The sequence below is a fragment of the Salvelinus alpinus genome, chromosome 31 (assembly GCF_045679555.1).
Source record: "Salvelinus alpinus chromosome 31, SLU_Salpinus.1, whole genome shotgun sequence".
Classification (NCBI taxonomy): Eukaryota; Metazoa; Chordata; class Actinopteri; order Salmoniformes; family Salmonidae; genus Salvelinus; species Salvelinus alpinus.
Genome location: NC_092116.1, coordinates 41,108,685 through 41,127,867, shown reverse-complemented (window position 1 = coordinate 41,127,867; position 19,183 = coordinate 41,108,685). Strand labels below are relative to the sequence as shown.

Below are 19,183 nucleotides of genomic sequence, written 5' to 3'. Positions count from 1 at the left end.
CTGTCTGTCTGTGAAGGGTTTATAGGGTATGCTGTAGTAGTGTGTTAACCCTGGTGTGTCTGTCTGTCTGTGAAGGGTTTATAGGGTTTGCTCCAGAGCTCAGTGAGATAGTTCAACAGTGGACACATAAAGACAACGATGATGACCAGCTCTTCTACACTAAGATCTACCTGGACAAAGTACAACGGGTTAGTATGACCTCTCACCTCTTACACTAAGATCTACCTGGACAAAGTACAACGGGTTAGTTTGACCTCTCACCTCTTACACTAAGATCTACCTGGACAAAGTACAAAGGGTTAGTATGACCTCGAACCTCTTACAATAAGATCTACCTGGACAAAGTACAACGGGTTAGTATGACCTCGAACCTCTTACACTAAGATCTACCTGGACAAAGTACAACGGGTTAGTATGACCTCGAACCTCTTACAATAAGATCTACCTGGACAAAGTACAACGGGTTAGTTTGACCTCGAACCTCTTACACTAAGATCTACATGGACAAAGTACAACGGGTTAGTTTGACCTCTGACCTCTTACACTAAGATCTACCGTGACAAAGTACAACGGGTTAGTATGACCTCGAACCTCTTACACTAAGATCTACCTGGACAAAGTACAACGGGTTAGTTTGACCTCTCACCTCTTACACTAAGATCTACCTGGACAAAGTACAAAGGGTTAGTATGACCTCGAACCTCTTACACTAAGATCTACCTGGACAAAGTACAAAGGGTTAGTATGACCTCGAACCTCTTACACTAAGATCTACCTGGACAAAGTACAAAGGGTTAGTATGACCTCGAACCTCTTACACTAAGATCTACCTGGACAAAGTACAAAGGGTTAGTATGACCTCGAACCTCTTACAATAAGATCTACCTGGACAAAGTACAACGGGTTAGTATGACCTCGAACCTCTTACACTAAGATCTACCTGGACAAAGTACAACGGGTTAGTATGACCTCGAACCTCTTACAATAAGATCTACCTGGACAAAGTACAACGGGTTAGTTTGACCTCGAACCTCTTACACTAAGATCTACCTGGACAAAGTACAACGGGTTAGTTTGACCTCTCACCTCTTACACTAAGATCTACCTGGACAAAGTACAAAGGGTTAGTATGACCTCGAACCTCTTACAATAAGATCTACCTGGACAAAGTACAACTGGTTAGTAATGTTTAATCTCAATTTGTATTTTTTTATTTAACCTTTCTTTAACTAGGCAAATCAGTTAAGGACACGTTCTTATTTACAATGATGGCCTACCCAGGCCAAACCCTCCCCAAACCCAGACGACGCTGGGCCAATTGTGTGCCTCCCTATGGGACTCCCGATCACGGCCGGTTGTGATACAGCCCGGGATCGAACCAGAGTCTGTAGTAACTCCTCTAGCACTGAGATGCAGTGCCTTAGACCGCTGAGAGGCGGTGCCTTAGACCGCTGAGAGGCGGTGCCTTAGACCGCTGAGAGGCGGTGCCTTAGACCGCTGAGAGGCGGTGCCTTAGACCGCTGAGAGGCGGTGCCTTAGACCGCTGAGAGGCGGTGCCTTAGACCGCTGAGAGGCGGTGCCTTAGACCGCTGAGAGGCGGTGCCTTAGACCGCTGAGAGGCGGTGCCTTAGACCGCTGAGAGGCGGTGCCTTAGACCGCTGAGAGGCGGTGCCTTAGACCGCTGAGAGGCGGTGCCTTAGACCGCTGAGAGGCGGTGCCTTAGACCGCTGAGAGGCGGTGCCTTAGACCGCTGAGATGCGGTGCCTTAGACCGCTGAGATGCGGTGCCTTAGACCGCTGAGAGGCGGTGCCTTAGACCGCTGAGAGGCGGTGCCTTAGACCGCTGAGATGCGGTGCCTTAGACCGCTGAGATGCGGTGCCTTAGACCGCTGAGATGCGGTGCCTTAGACCGCTGAGAGGCGGTGCCTTAGACCGCTGAGAGGCGGTGCCTTAGACCGCTGAGAGGCGGTGCCTTAGACCGCTGAGAGGCGGTGCCTTAGACCGCTGAGAGGCAGTGCCTTAGACCGCTGAGAGGCGGTGCCTTAGACCGCTGAGAGGCGGTGCCTTAGACCGCTGAGAGGCGGTGCCTTAGACCGCTGAGATGCGGTGCCTTAGACCGCTGAGATGCGGTGCCTTAGACCGCTGAGATGCGGTGCCTTAGACCGCTGAGAGGCGGTGCCTTAGACCGCTGAGATGCGGTGCCTTAGACCGCTGAGATGCGGTGCCTTAGACCGCTGAGATGCGGTGCCTTAGACCGCTGAGAGGCGGTGCCTTAGACCGCTGAGATGCGGTGCCTTAGACCGCTGAGATGCGGTGCCTTAGACCGCTGAGATGCGGTGCCTTAGACCGCTGAGATGCGGTGCCTTAGACCGCTGAGATGCGGTGCCTTAGACCGCTGAGATGCGGTGCCTTAGACCGCTGAGATGCGGTGCCTTAGACCGCTGAGATGCGGTGCCTTAGACCGCTGAGATGCGGTGCCTTAGACCGCTGAGATGCGGTGCCTTAGACCGCTGAGATGCGGTGCCTTAGACCGCTGAGATGCGGTGCCTTAGACCGCTGAGATGCGGTGCCTTAGACCGCTGAGATGCGGTGCCTTAGACCGCTGAGGTGCGGTGCCTTAGACCGCTGAGGTGCGGTGCCTTAGACCGCTGAGGTGCGGTGCCTTAGACCGCTGAGATGCGGTGCCTTAGACCGCTGAGATGCGGTGCCTTAGACCGCTGAGATGCGGTGCCTTAGACCGCTGAGAGGCGGTGCCTTAGACCGCTGAGAGGCGGTGCCTTAGACCGCTGAGAGGCGGTGCCTTAGACCGCTGAGAGGCGGTGCCTTAGACCGCTGAGAGGCGGTGCCTTAGACCGCTGAGAGGCGGTGCCTTAGACCGCTGAGAGGCGGTGCCTTAGACCGCTGAGAGGCGGTGCCTTAGACCGCTGAGATGCGGTGCCTTAGACCGCTGAGAGGCGGTGCCTTAGACCGCTGAGAGGCGGTGCCTTAGACCGCTGAGAGGCGGTGCCTTAGACCGCTGAGAGGCGGTGCCTTAGACCGCTGAGAGGCGGTGCCTTAGACCGCTGAGAGGCGGTGCCTTAGACCGCTGAGATGCGGTGCCTTAGACCGCTGAGATGCGGTGCCTTAGACCGCTGAGATGCGGTGCCTTAGACCGCTGAGATGCGGTGCCTTAGACCGCTGAGATGCGGTGCCTTAGACCGCTGAGATGCGGTGCCTTAGACCGCTGAGGTGCGGTGCCTTAGACCGCTGAGGTGCGGTGCCTTAGACCGCTGAGGTGCGGTGCCTTAGACCGCTGAGATGCGGTGCCTTAGACCGCTGAGGTGCGGTGCCTTAGACCGCTGAGATGCGGTGCCTTAGACCGCTGAGGTGCGGTGCCTTAGACCGCTGAGGTGCGGTGCCTTAGACCGCTGAGGTGCGGTGCCTTAGACCGCTGAGGTGCGGTGCCTTAGACCGCTGAGGTGCGGTGCCTTAGACCGCTGAGGTGCGGTGCCTTAGACCGCTGAGAGGCGGTGCCTTAGACCGCTGAGAGGCGGTGCCTTAGACCGCTGAGAGGCGGTGCCTTAGACCGCTGAGATGCGGTGCCTTAGACCGCTGAGATGCGGTGCCTTAGACCGCTGAGATGCGGTGCCTTAGACCGCTGAGAGGCGGTGCCTTAGACCGCTGAGATGCGGTGCCTTAGACCGCTGAGAGGCGGTGCCTTAGACCGCTGAGAGGCGGTGCCTTAGACCGCTGAGATGCAGTGCCTTAGACCGCTGAGAGGCAGTGCCTTAGACCGCTGAGAGGCAGTGCCTTAGACCGCTGAGATGCAGTGCCTTAGACCGCTGAGAGGCAGTGCCTTAGACCGCTGAGAGGCAGTGCCTTAGACCGCTGAGAGGCGGTGCCTTAGACCGCTGAGATGCGGTGCCTTAGACCGCTGAGAGGCGGTGCCTTAGACCGCTGAGAGGCGGTGCCTTAGACCGCTGAGAGGCGGTGCCTTAGACCGCTGAGAGGCGGTGCCTTAGACCGCTGAGATGCGGTGCCTTAGACCGCTGAGAGGCAGTGCCTTAGACCGCTGAGATGCAGTGCCTTAGACCGCTGAGATGCAGTGCCTTAGACCGCTGAGATGCAGTGCCTTAGACCGCTGAGATGCAGTGCCTTAGACCGCTGAGAGGCAGTGCCTTAGACCGCTGAGATGCGGTGCCTTAGACCGCTGAGATGCGGTGCCTTAGACCGCTGAGATGCGGTGCCTTAGACCGCTGAGATGCAGTGCCTTAGACCGCTGAGAGGCAGTGCCTTAGACCGCTGAGAGGCAGTGCCTTAGACCGCTGAGAGGCAGTGCCTTAGACCGCTGAGATGCAGTGCCTTAGACCGCTGAGAGGCACTCGGGAACTCTGTGAAACTAAAGTCTCACGCAATTGGGTGAATATGTGTTAAGAGAAGATAAGGGGTAAAGATGCTAGGAGTGGAACCCAGAATGAGGAGCTCCACCCTGCTAGGACGAATAGTGGAACCCAGAATGAGGAGCTCCACCCTGCTAGGACGAATAGTGGAACCCAGAATGAGGAGCTCCACCCTGCTAGGACGAATAGTGGAACCCAGAATGAGGAGCTCCACCCTGCTAGGACGAATAGTGGAACCGGAATGAGGAGCTCCATCCTGCTAGGACGAATAGTGGAACCAGAATGAGGAGCTCCATCCTGCTAGGACGAATAGTGGAACCCAGAATGAGGAGTTCCATCCTACTAGGACGAATAGCGGAACCCAGAATGAGGAGCTCCACCCTGCTAGGTCGAATAGCGGAACCCAGAATGAGGAGCTCCACCCTGCTAGGATGAATAGCGGAACCGGAATGAGGAGCTCCACCCTGCTAGGACGAATAGTGGAACCGGAATGAGGAGCTCCACCCTGCTAGGACGAATAGTGGAACCGGAATGAGGAGCTCCACCCTGCTAGGACGAATAGTGGAACCGGAATGAGGAGCTCCACCCTGCTAGGACGAATAGTGGAACCGGAATGAGGAGCTCCACCCTGCTAGGACGAATAGTGGAACCCAGAATGAGGAGCTCCACCCTGCTAGGACGAATAGTGGAACCGGAATGAGGAGCTCCACCCTGCTAGGACGAATAGTGGAACCGGAATGAGGAGCTCCACCCTGCTAGGACGAATAGTGGAACCCAGAATGAGGAGCTCCACCCTGCTAGGACGAATAGTGGAACTGGAATGAGGAGCTCCACCCTGCTAGGACGAATAGTGGAACCCAGAATGAGGAGCTCCACCCTGCTAGGACGAATAGTGGAACCCAGAATGAGGAGCTCCACCCTGCTAGGATGAATAGTGGAACCGGAATGAGGAGCTCCACCCTGCTAGGATGAATAGTGGAACCGGAATGAGGAGCTCCACCCTGCTAGGACGAATAGTGGAACCGGAATGAGGAGCTCCACCCTGCTAGGATGAATAGTGGAACCAGAATGAGGAGCTCCACCCTGCTAGGACGAATAGTGGAACCGGAATGAGGAGCTCCACCCTGCTAGGACGAATAGTGGAACCGGAATGAGGAGCTCCACCCTGCTAGGACGAATAGTGGAACCCAGAATGAGGAGCTCCACCCTGCTAGGATGAATAGTGGAACCCAGAATGAGGAGCTCCACCCTGCTAGGACGAATAGCGGAACAGGAATGAGGAGCTCCACCCCGCTAGGACGAATAGCGGAACAGGAATGAGGAGCTCCACCCCGCTAGGACGAATAGTGGAACCCAGAATGAGGAGCTCCACATAACCAGTGACGAAAGAACAAACACAAACTACCGCTGTTCGTTATCCCACATTCCTTCCAGACTGATTCTACGCTACCAGTTGTGTTTACGTAGATCTGTCCATGAGAGATACAGTAACCTCTGGCCTCTAACCTCTGGCTTCTAATCTATGCGTTGGTTATAGTAGACTAACGTTTATTTATTTATTTATTTATCCTTTATTTAACCAGGTAGGCTAGTTAAGAACAAGTTCTCATACAATAACGTTGTAGTAACATTGTTGTCATGTTGTAGTAAACTTGTTGTTGTGGTAATGTTATTTTTCAGACCAAGTACAACATGACTCTGGACCATCGCTCTAGAATCTTCCAGAACCTCAACGGAGCCATCGGTGAGATACACACACACCTATTACTTCCACTGCTTGAACCCCAATTCTGCCTCCATCTTCTCTGTGTTGTCTGAAGTGTGTTTAACTAACCTACATGTTATTTTCTCCCTGCACACACACACACACACCTAAACACCTAAACACACACACACACAAAAACACACACACACACCTAAACACCTAAACACACACACACACAAAAACACACACACACACCTAAACACACACCTAAACACCTAAACACACACACACCTAAACATCTCAACACACACACACCTAAACATCTCAACACACACACACACACACACACACACACACACACACACACACACACCTAAACACACACCTAAACACACACCTAAACACCTAAACACACACCTAAACACACACCTAAACACCTAAACACACACCTAAACACCTAAACACACACACACCTAAACACACACCTAAACACCTAAACACACACACACCTAAACACACACCTAAACATCTCAACACACACACACACACACACACACACACACACACACACACACACACACACCTAAACACACACCTAAACACACACCTAAACACCTAAACACACACCTAAACACACACCTAAACACCTAAACACACACACACCTAAACACACACCTAAACACCTAAACACACACACACCTAAACACACACCTAAACACCTAAACACACACACACCTAAACATCTCAACACACACACACCTAAACATCTCAACACACACACACACACACACACACACACACACACACACACACACACACACCTAAACACACACCTAAACACACACCTAAACACCTAAACACACACCTAAACACACACCTAAACACCTAAACACACACCTAAACACACAGAGGAGGTGGTGCTGAAGTTTGAGAAGGCTCGTGTCCGTGCGAGGAACGTGGCCTATGACACACTTCCTGTTATTATCCATGGCAACGGACCCACCAAGGTAACCAATCCCGGCACAGCATCATAACTTTGGGTCAATCTGGGTAGTGGACTATATATGGAGTATGGAGGGTTGGGTAGTGGACTATATATGGAGTATGTAGGGTTGGGTAGTGGACTATATATCCAGTATGTAGGGTTGGGTAGTGGACTATATATGGAATATGTAGGGTTGGGTAGTGGACTATATATGGAGTATGGAGGGTTGGGTAGTGGACTATATATGGAGTATGGAGGGTTGGGTAGTGGACTATATATGGAGTATGGAGGGTTGGGTAGTGGACTATATATGGAGTATGTAGGGTTGGGTAGTGGACTATATATGGAGTATGTAGGGTTGGGTAGTGGACTATATATGGAGTATGTAGGGTTGGGTAGTGGACTATATATGGAGTATGTAGGGTTGGGTAGTGGACTATATATGGAGTATGGAGGGTTGGGTAGTGGACTATATATGGAGTATGTAGGGTTGGGTAGTGGACTATATATGGAGTATGTAGGGTTGGGTAGTGGACTATATATGGAGTATGTAGGGTTGGGTAGTGGACTATATATGGAGTATGTAGGGTTGGGTAGTGGACTATATATGGAGTATGGAGGGCTGGGTAGTGGACTATATATGGAGTATGTAGGGTTGGGTAGTGGACTATATATGGAGTATGTAGGGTTGGGTAGTGGACTATATATGGAGTATGTAGGGTTGGGTAGTGGACTATATATGGAGTATGGAGGGTTGGGTAGTGGACTATATATGGAGTATGTAGGGTTGGGTAGTGGACTATATATGGAGTATGGAGGGTTGGGTAGTGGACTATATATGGAGTATGGAGGGTTGGGTAGTGGACTATATATGGAGTATGTAGGGTTGGGTAGTGGACTATATATGGAGTATGGAGGGTTGGGTAGTGGACTATATATGGAGTATGTAGGGTTGGGTAGTGGACTATATATGGAGTATGGAGGGTTGGGTAGTGGACTATATATGGAGTATGTAGGGTTGGGTAGTGGACTATATATGGAGTATGGAGGGTTGGGTAGTGGACTATATATGGAGTATGGAGGGTTGGGTAGTGGACTATATATGGAGTATGGAGGGTTGGGTAGTGGACTATATATGGAGTATGTAGGGTTGGGTAGTGGACTATATATGGAGTATGGAGGGTTGGGTAGTGGACTATATATGGAGTATGGAGGGTTGGGTAGTGGACTATATATGGAGTATGGAGGGTTGGGTAGTGGACTATATATGGAGTATGTAGGGTTGGGTAGTGGACTATATATGGAGTAGTGGGTAGTTATTATGACACTTTGTGCTCAACTCACTCCCCCCCCCCCAGCTCCAGTTGAACTACCTGGGCAACTATGTCCCGACTGCCTGGACTCACGAGACCGGCTGTGGGATCTGTGACGACGACCTGATATACCTCAACGACACACCTGTACGTACCTCTGTCTGTGTGTGTGTGTGTGTGTGTGTGTGTGTGTGTGTGTGTGTGTGTGTGTGTGTGTGTGTGTGTGTGTGTGTGTGTGTGTGTGTGAAAGACAACGTTAGTGTATGTCTCTGTGTTCATGTCTCTCTGTCTCTGTGTTCATGTGTCTCTGTCTCTGTGTAGGATGAAGACATGCCCCTGGTGTGTGTCTCTGTGTTCATGTCTCTCTGTCTCTGTGTAGGATGAAGACATGCCCCTGGTGTGTGTCTCTGTGTTCATGTCTCTCTGTCTCTGTGTAGGATGAAGACATGCCCCTGGTGTGTGTCTCTGTGTTCATGTCTCTCTGTCTCTGTGTAGGATGAAGACATGCCCCTGGTGTGTGTCTCTGTGATCATGTCTCTCTGTCTCTGTGTAGGATGAAGACATGCCCCTGGTGTGTGTCTCTGTGTTCATGTCTCTCTGTCTCTGTGTAGGATGAAGACATGCCCCTGGTGTATGTCTCTGTGTTCATGTCTCTCTGTCTCTGTGTAGGATGAAGACATGCCCCTGGTGTGTGTCTCTGTGTTCATGTCTCTCTGTCTCTGTGTAGGATGAAGACATGCCCCTGGTGTGTGTCTCTGTGTTCATGTCTCTCTGTCTCTGTGTAGGATGAAGACATGCCCCTGGTGTGTGTCTCTGTGATCATGTCTCTCTGTCTCTGTGTAGGATGAAGACATGCCCCTGGTGTGTGTCTCTGTGTTCATGTCTCTCTGTCTCTGTGTAGGATGAAGACATGCCCCTGGTGTGTGTCTCTGTGTTCATGTCTCTCTGTCTCTGTGCAGGATGAAGACATGCCCCTGGTGTGTGTCTCTGTGATCATGTCTCTCTGTCTCTGTGTAGGATGAAGACATGCCCCTGGTGTGTGTCTCTGTGTTCATGTCTCTCTGTCTCTGTGTAGGATGAAGACATGCCCCTGGTGTGTGTCTCTGTGTTCATGTCTCTCTGTCTCTGTGTAGGATGAAGACATGCCCCTGGTGTATGTCTCTGTGTTCATGTCTCTCTGTCTCTGTGTAGGATGAAGACATGCCCCTGGTGTGTGTCTCTGTGTTCATGTCTCTCTGTCTCTGTGTTCATGTCTCTCTGTCTCTGTGTTCATGTCTCTCTGTCTCTGTGTTCATGTCTCTCTGTCTCTGTGTTCATGTCTCTCTGTCTCTGTGTTCATGTCTCTCTGTCTCTGTGTAGGATGAAGACATGCCCCTGGTGTATGTCTCTGTGTTCATGTCTCTCTGTCTCTGTGTAGGATGAAGACATGCCCCTGGTGTGTGTCTCTGTGTTCATGTCTCTCTGTCTCTGTGTTCATGTCTCTCTGTCTCTGTGCAGGATGAAGACATGCCCCTGGTGTGTGTCTCTGTGTTCATGTCTCTCTGTCTCTGTGTTCATGTCTCTCTGTCTCTGTGTAGGATGAAGACATGCCCCTGGTGTATGTCTCTGTGTTCATGTCTCTCTGTCTCTGTGTTCATGTCTCTCTGTCTCTGTGTAGGATGAAGACATGCCCCTGGTGTGTGTCTCTGTGTTCATGTCTCTCTGTCTCTGTGTTCATGTCTCTCTGTCTCTGTGTAGGATGAAGACATGCCCCTGGTGTATGTCTCTGTGTTCATGTCTCTATGTCTCTGTGTTCATGTCTCTCTGTCTCTGTGCAGGATGAAGACATGCCCCTGGTGTGTGTCTCTGTGTTCATGTCTCTCTGTCTCTGTGTAGGATGAAGACATGCCCCTGGTGTGTGTCTCTGTGTTCATGTCTCTCTGTCTCTGTGTAGGATGAAGACATGCCCCTGGTGTATGTCTCTGTGTTCATGTCTCTATGTCTCTGTGTTCATGTCTCTCTGTCTCTGTGCAGGATGAAGACATGCCCCTGGTGTGTGTCTCTGTGTTCATGTCTCTCTGTCTCTGTGTAGGATGAAGACATGCCCCTGGTGTGTGTCTCTGTGTTCATGTCTCTCTGTCTCTGTGTAGGATGAAGACATGCCCCTGGTGTGTGTCTCTGTGTTCATGTCTCTCTGTCTCTGTGTTCATGTCTCTCTGTCTCTGTGTAGGATAAAGACATGCCCCTGGTGTATGTCTCTGTGTTCATCGTCCAGCCGACTCCCTTCCTGGAAGAGTTTCTAGAGAGACTGACCACCCTCAACTACCCAACCAGCCGCATCAGACTGTTTATACACAACAACGTTAGTACACAACACAACACACCACACCACAACACACCACCCTACACCCTAACACAACACACCACAACACACCACCCTACACCCTAACACACCATCCTACACCCTAACACAACACACCACCCTACACCCTAACACACCACCCTACACCCTAACACAACACACCACAACACACCACCCTACACCCTAACACACCACCCTACACCCTAACACACCACCCTACACCCTAACACAACACACCACAACACACCATCCTACACCCTAACACACCATCCTACACCCTAACACACCATCCTACACCCTAACACACCATCCTACACCCTAACACACCATCCTACACCCTAACACAACACACCACAACACACCACCCTACACCCTAACACACCACCCTACACCCTAACACACCATCCTACACCCTAACACACCGCCCTACACCCTAACACACCGCCCTACACCCTAACACACCGCCCTACACCCTAACACACCGCCCTACACCCTAACACACCGCCCTACACCCTAACACACCACAACACACCACCCTACACCCTAACACAACACACCACAACACACCACCCTACACCCTAACACACCATCCTACACCCTAACACAACACACCACCCTACACCCTAACACACCACACCACAACACACCACCCTACACCCTAACACAACACACCACAACACACCACCCTACACCCTAACACACCACCCTACACCCTAACACACCACCCTACACCCTAACACAACACACCACAACACACCATCCTACACCCTAACACACCATCCTACACCCTAACACACCATCCTACACCCTAACACACCATCCTACACCCTAACACACCATCCTACACCCTAACACAACACACCACAACACACCACCCTACACCCTAACACACCACCCTACACCCTAACACACCACCCTACACCCTAACACACCGCCCTACACCCTAACACACCGCCCTACACCCTAACACACCGCCCTACACCCTAACACACCGCCCTACACCCTAACACACCGCCCTACACCCTAACACACCGCCCTACACCCTAACACACCGCCCTACACCCTAACACACCGCCCTACACCCCAACACACCACCCTACACCCCAACACACCACCCTACACCCCAACACACCACCCTACACCCTAACACACCACCCTACACCCTAACACACCATCCTACACCCTAACACACCGCCCTACACCCTAACACACCGCCCTACACCCTAACACACCGCCCTACACCCTAACACGCCGCCCTACACCCTAACACGCCGCCCTACACCCTAACACGCCGCCCTACACCCTAACACGCCGCCCTACACCCTAACACACCGTCCTACACCCTAACACACCACCCTAAACTCAGTTTTTCACAATTCCTGACATTTAAACATTTCAAACACTTCAACACCTTATGGTGAGATTGGTGTGTAATTGTTTGAGATGGTGTAAGATTGTGTGTAATGGTGTGTATAATAGTGTGTAATGGTGTATAATTGTGTGTGTGTTAGGTGGTGTGTCATGGTGTGTAATAGTGTGTGATGGTGTGTAATTGTGTGTGTGTTAGGTGGTGTGTCATGGTGTGTAATAGTGTGTGATGGTGTGTAATTGTGTGTGTGTTAGGTGGTGTGTCATGGTGTGTAATAGTGTGTGATGGTGTGTAATTGTGTGTGTGTTAGGTGGTGTATCATGGTGTGTAATAGTGTGTAATTGTGTGTTAGGTGGTGTGTAATGGTGTGTAATAGTGTGTGATGGTGTGTAATTGTGTGCGTGTTAGGTGGTGTGTAATAGTGTAGCATGATGTGTAATAGTGTGTAATGGTGTGTAATAGTGTGTGTTAGGTGGTGTATCATGGTGTGTAATTGTGTGTGTGTTAGGTGGTGTATCATGGTGTGTAATTGTGTGCGTGTTAGGTGGTGTATCATGGTGTGTAATTGTGTGCGTGTTAGGTGGTGTGTAATAGTGTATCATGGTGTGTAATAGTGTGTAATTGTGTGCGTGTTAGGTGGTGTATCATGGTGTGTAATTGTGTGCGTGTTAGGTGGTGTGTAATGGTGTGTAATAGTGTATCATGGTGTGTAATTGTGTGCGTGTTAGGTGGTGTGTAATGGTGTGTAATAGTGTGTAATGGTGTGTAATTGTGTGCGTGTTAGGTGGTGTATCATGAGCAGAACATTCAGCGGTTCTGGGAGAAGCATCGTGTTCTGTTCCCTGACGCCAGGCTGGTCGGACCGGAGGAGAACCTACAACAGGACCAGGCTAGAACCATGGCTGTGTGAGGATTACACCTAGAACATGAGGAGGGAACCCTGTTATTGTAACAATGAGCTGCTTAGAACATGAGGAGGGAACCCTAAACACTGTTATGTTTGTGTGTGGTGTGTGTCTGTGTGTGGTGTGTCTGTGTGTGGTGTGTCTGTGTGTGGTGTGTCTGGGTGTGGTGTGTCTGTGTGTGTGGTGTGTGTCTGTGTGTGTGGTGTGTGTCTGTGTGTGGTGTGTGTCTGTGTGTGGTGTGTCTGTGTGTGGTGTGTCTGGGTGTGGTGTGTCTGTGTGTGTGGTGTGTGTCTGTGTGTGTGGTGTGTGTCTGTGTGTGGTGTGTGTCTGTGTGTGTGTGTGTCTGTGTGTGGTGTGTGTCTGTGTGTGTGGTGTGTCTGTGTGTGGTGTGTGTGTGTGTGTGGTGTGTGTCTGTGTGTGTGGTGTGTCTGTGTGTGTGGTGTGTGTGTGTGTGTGTCTGTGTGTGTGTGTGTGTGTCTGTGTGTGTGTGTGTCTGTGTGTGTGTGTGTGTGTGTGTGTGTGTGTGTGTGTGTGTGTGTGGTGTGTGTGTGTGTGTGTAGGGAGGCGTGTAAGAAGGACAGTCTGTGTGATTACTACTTCAGTATCGATGCTGATGTTGTCGTCGTCAACCCTGATGTTCTCCGTATCCTGATAGAAGAGAACAAGTAAGAACACTACACCCTACAGACTATACACTACACCCTACAGACTACACACTATACCCTACAGACTACACCCTACAGACTACACTATACACTACACCCTACACACTACACCCTACAGACTACACACTACACTATACACTACACCCTACAGACTACACACTATACCCTACAGACTACACCCTACAGACTACACCCTACAGACTATACACTACAGACTATACACTACACCCTACAGACTATACACTACACCCTACAGACTACACACTATACCCTACAGACTACACCCTACAGACTACACCCTACAGACTATACACTACAGACTATACACTACACCCTACAGACTATACACTACACCCTACAGACTACACACTATACCCTACAGACTACACCCTACAGACTACACCCTACAGACTATACACTACAGACTATACACTACACCCTACAGACTACACACTATACCCTACAGACTACACCCTACAGACTACACCCTACAGACTACACCCTACAGACTATACACTACACCCTACACCCTACAGACTACACACTATACCCTACAGACTACACCCTACAGACTACACCCTACAGACTACACCCTACAGACTACACCATACACACTATACCCTACAGACTACACCCTACAGACTACACCCTACAGACTACACCCTACAGACTACACCCTACAGACTACACCCTACAGACTACACCCTACAGACTACACCCTACAGACTACACCCTACAGACTACACCCTACAGACTATACCCTACAGACTACACCCTACAGACTACACCCTACAGACTACACCCTACAGACTACACCCTACAGACTACACCCTACAGACTACACCCTACAGACTACACCCTACAGACTACACCCTACAGACTACACCCTACAGACTACACCATACACACTATACCCTACAGACTACACCCTACAGACTACACCCTACAGACTACACCCTACAGACTACACCCTACAGACTACACCCTACAGACTACACCCTACAGACTACAGACTACACCCTACAGACTACACCCTACAGACTACACCCTACAGACTACACCCTACAGACTACACCCTACAGACTATACCCTACAGACTACACCCTACAGACTACACCCTACAGACTACACCCTACAGACTACACCCTACAGACTACACCCTACAGACTACACCCTACAGACTACACCCTACAGACTACACCATACACACTATACCCTACAGACTACACCCTACAGACTACACCCTACAGACTACACCCTACAGACTACAGACTACACCCTACAGACTACACCCTACAGACTACACCCTACAGACTACACCCTACAGACTACACCCTACAGACTACACCCTACAGACTATACCCTACAGACTACACCCTACAGACTACACCCTACAGACTACACCCTACAGACTACACTTCGTCGGAATGCACTCCCAGGACTCCCACAAGAAATGTTTGTTTTGTTCGGTAATGTCCATCATTTATGTCCAATAGCTATTTTTGTTAGCGTGTTTGGTAAACACAGGAAGTCAGGAAGTGCGTTCACTAAAAGCAGACGAAATGACAAAAAGTTCCGTAACAGTCAGTAGAAACATGTCAAACGATGTATTGAATCAATCTTTAGAATGTTGTTAACATAAATCTTCAGTAACGTTCCAACCGGAGAATTACATTGACTTCAGATGTGCGATGGAACAGAGGTCCCTCTCATGTGAACGCGCATGGTCAATACTCAATAGGGGCTGGGTTGACCAAAATTGACCAACCTCAGATTTCCCACTTCCTGTTTGGATTACTTCTCAGGTTTTTACCTGCCATTTGAGTTCTGTTATACTCACAGACATCATTCAAACAGTTTTAGAAACTTCAGAGTGTTTTCTATCCAATACGAATAATAATATGCATATATTAGCAACTGGGACTGAGGAGTTTACTCTGGGCACCTTTCATCCAAGCTACTCAATACTGCCCCTGTTAACTGACTTGCCTAGTTAAATAAAGGTAAAATAAAACAAATACCTGATTATATCTAAAACACTGAACCATATGCACTAACTCTTTATCCAAGATAGTTTTTAGGTTTAACTTCTTGACGCACGACTCCCTTCATCAACAACCGCTAAATTGCAGAGCGCCAAATAAAAAATATAAATTTGATAAAAAGATTTATATTATATATATTATATTTATATTCATGAAATCACAAGCACAATATAGCAAAACACAGCTTAGCTTGTTAATCCACCTGTCATGTCAGATTTTGAAAATATGCTTTACAGCGAAAGCAATCCAAGCGTTTGTGTGAGTTTATCGATCACTAGACAAAACATTAAGAACACCTAGCAGCAGTGTAGATTGGTCACGAAAGCCAGAAAAGCAATAAAATTAATCGCTTACCTTTGATGATCTTCAGATGTTTGCACTCACGAGACTCCCAGTTACACAATAAATGTTCCTTTTGTTCGATAAAGATTATTTTTATATTCAAAAACCTCCATTTGTTTGGCGTGTTATGTTCAGTATTCCACAGCTTTAGACAGGTCATCAAGGCTTGACGAAAATTCCAAAGAGTATCCGTAAAGTTTTTCTAAGTTTTCTTTAGAAACATGTCAAACATTTTTAATAATCAATCCTCAGGTTGTTTTTAACATCAATAATCGATAATATTTAAACCGGACTGTAAACTATTCAATACTGGAGAGAAAGAAAGTGTCGAGCAACGAGTGTCGCGCGCAACAACTAATGGAGGGACATCCGTCTATCCACTGACACGTTTTGATAAATCTCGCTCATTTTTCAAAATAAAAGCCTGAAACTATGTCTAAAGATTGTTCACACCCTGTGGAAGCCATTGGAAAAGGAATCTGGTTGATATCCCTTTAAATGGAGGATAGGCAGGCAATGGAACAGGGATTTTTCCAAATAGAAGTCACTTCCGGGTTGTATTTTCTCAGGTTTTCGCCTGCAGAATCAGTTCTGTTATACTCACAGACAATATGTTTTCTATCCTAATCTGTCAATTATATGCATATTCTAGCATCTGGACCTGAGAAATAGGCAGCTTACATTGGGAATGTTATTTTTCCAAACATAAAAATTCTGCCCCCTAGCTTCAAGAGGCTAACTAACACACTACACCCTAAACATGTTGTCTGTCTGTCTCCAGGTCAGTGATAGTGTGGTCTAACTAACACACTACACCCTAAACATGTTGTCTGTCTGTCTCCAGGTCAGTGATAGCCCCCATGTTGTCCAGACATGGCAAACTGTGGTCAAACTTCTGGGGAGCTCTGAGTCCTGAGGGGTTCTATTCTCGATCTGAAGACTACATCGATATCGTACAGGGCAAGAGAGTGTGAGTACACAAACACACACTATGTAACCCTAGATATTCTATATGTTAACCCTATATATAGTTGAAGTCGGAAGTTTACATACACTTAGGTTGGAGTCATTAAAACTCGTTTTTCAACCATTCCACACATTTCTTGTTAACAAACAGTATTTTTGGCAAGTCGGTTAGGACATCTAATCAAAACCTGAGTTTAAATGTATTTGGCGTGTATGTACACTTCTGACTTCAACTGTAACTTTATATTTTCTATATGTTAACCCTATATATTATATATGTTATCTGTATAACCCTATATATTATATATGTTATCTATATAACCCTATATATTATGTGTTAACCCTATATATTATATATGTTATCTGTATAACCCTGTATATTATATATGTTATCTATATAACCCTATATATTATATATGTTCTCTGTATAACCCTATATATTATATATGTTATCTATATAACCCTATATATTATATATGTTATCTGTATAACCCTGTATATTATATATGTTATCTATATAACCCTATATATTATATATGTTATCTATATAACCCTATATATTATATATATCTATATAACCCTATATATTATATATGTTATCTATATAACCCTATATATTATGTGTTAACCCTATATATTATGTGTTAACCCTATATATTATATATGTTCTCTATATAACCCTATATATTATATATGTTCTCTATATAACCCTATATATTATATATGTTCTCTATTTAACCCTATATATTATATATGTTATCTATATAACCCTATATATTATACATGTTCTCTGTATAACCCTGTATATTATATATGTTCTCTATATAACCCTATATATTATATATGTTCTCTGTATAACCCTATATATTATATATGTTCTCTATATAACCCTATATATTATATATGTTCTCTATATAACCCTATATATTATATATGTTCTCTATTTAACCCTATATATTATATATGTTCTCTGTATAACCCTATATATTATATATGTTCTCTATATAACCCTATATATTATATATGTTCTCTATATAACCCTATATATTATGTGTTAACCCTATATATTATGTGTTAACCCTATATATTATATATGTTCTCTGTATAACCCTATATATTATATATGTTATCTGTATAACCCTATATATTATATATGTTATCTATATAACCCTATATATTATATATGTTCTCTATATAACCCTATATATTATGTGTTAACCCTATATATTATGTGTTAACCCTATATATTATATATGTTCTCTGTATAACCCTATATATTATATATGTTCTCTGTATAACCCTATATATTATATATGTTCTCTGTATAACCCTGTATATTATATATGTTCTCTATATAACCCTATATATTATATATGTTATCTATATAACCCTATATATTATATATGTTCTCTGTATAACCCTATATATTATATATGTTATCTGTATAACCCTGTATATTATATATGTTCTCTATATAACCCTATATATTATATATGTTATCTGTATAACCCTATATATTATATATGTTATCTATATAACCCTATATATTATATATGTTATCTATATAACCCTATATATTATATATGTTATCTATATAACTCTATATATTCTGGATGTTCTCTGTATAACCCTATATATTATATATGTTCTCTGTATAACCCTGTATATTATATATGTTCTCTATATAACCCTATATATTATATATGTTATCTATATAACCCTATATATTATATATGTTCTCTGTATAACCCTATATATTATATATGTTATCTGTATAACCCTGTATATTATATATGTTCTCTATATAACCCTATATATTATATATGTTATCTGTATAACCCTGTATATTATATATGTTCTCTATATAACCCTATATATTATATATGTTATCTGTATAACCCTATATATTATATATGTTATCTATATAACCCTATATATTATATATGTTATCTATATAACCCTATATATTATATATGTTATCTATATAACTCTATATATTCTGGATGTTCTCTGTATAACCCTATATATTATATATGTTATCTATATAACCCTATATATTATATATGTTATCTATATAACCCTATATATTATATATGTTATCTATATAACCCTATATATTATATATGTTCTCTATATAACCCTATATATTATACATGTTATCTATATAAC

The 19,183-nt window shown here is 46.2% G+C and overlaps 1 protein-coding gene across 1 annotated transcript in view; it reads left to right on the top strand.

Moving 5' to 3' along the window:
* plod3 (procollagen-lysine, 2-oxoglutarate 5-dioxygenase 3) overlaps positions 1 to 19,183 on the top strand; it is a 67,248-nt gene that overhangs the window by 15,316 nt on the left and 32,749 nt on the right. Inside the window, exons 5-12 of the mRNA XM_071379016.1 lie at positions 76 to 188; positions 6,059 to 6,122; positions 6,993 to 7,090; positions 8,427 to 8,528; positions 10,591 to 10,722; positions 12,876 to 12,997; positions 13,557 to 13,661; positions 16,893 to 17,018. Coding sequence (XP_071235117.1) covers positions 76 to 188; positions 6,059 to 6,122; positions 6,993 to 7,090; positions 8,427 to 8,528; positions 10,591 to 10,722; positions 12,876 to 12,997; positions 13,557 to 13,661; positions 16,893 to 17,018 — 862 coding nt within the window. The remainder of the gene's footprint in view (positions 1 to 75; positions 189 to 6,058; positions 6,123 to 6,992; positions 7,091 to 8,426; positions 8,529 to 10,590; positions 10,723 to 12,875; positions 12,998 to 13,556; positions 13,662 to 16,892; positions 17,019 to 19,183) is intronic.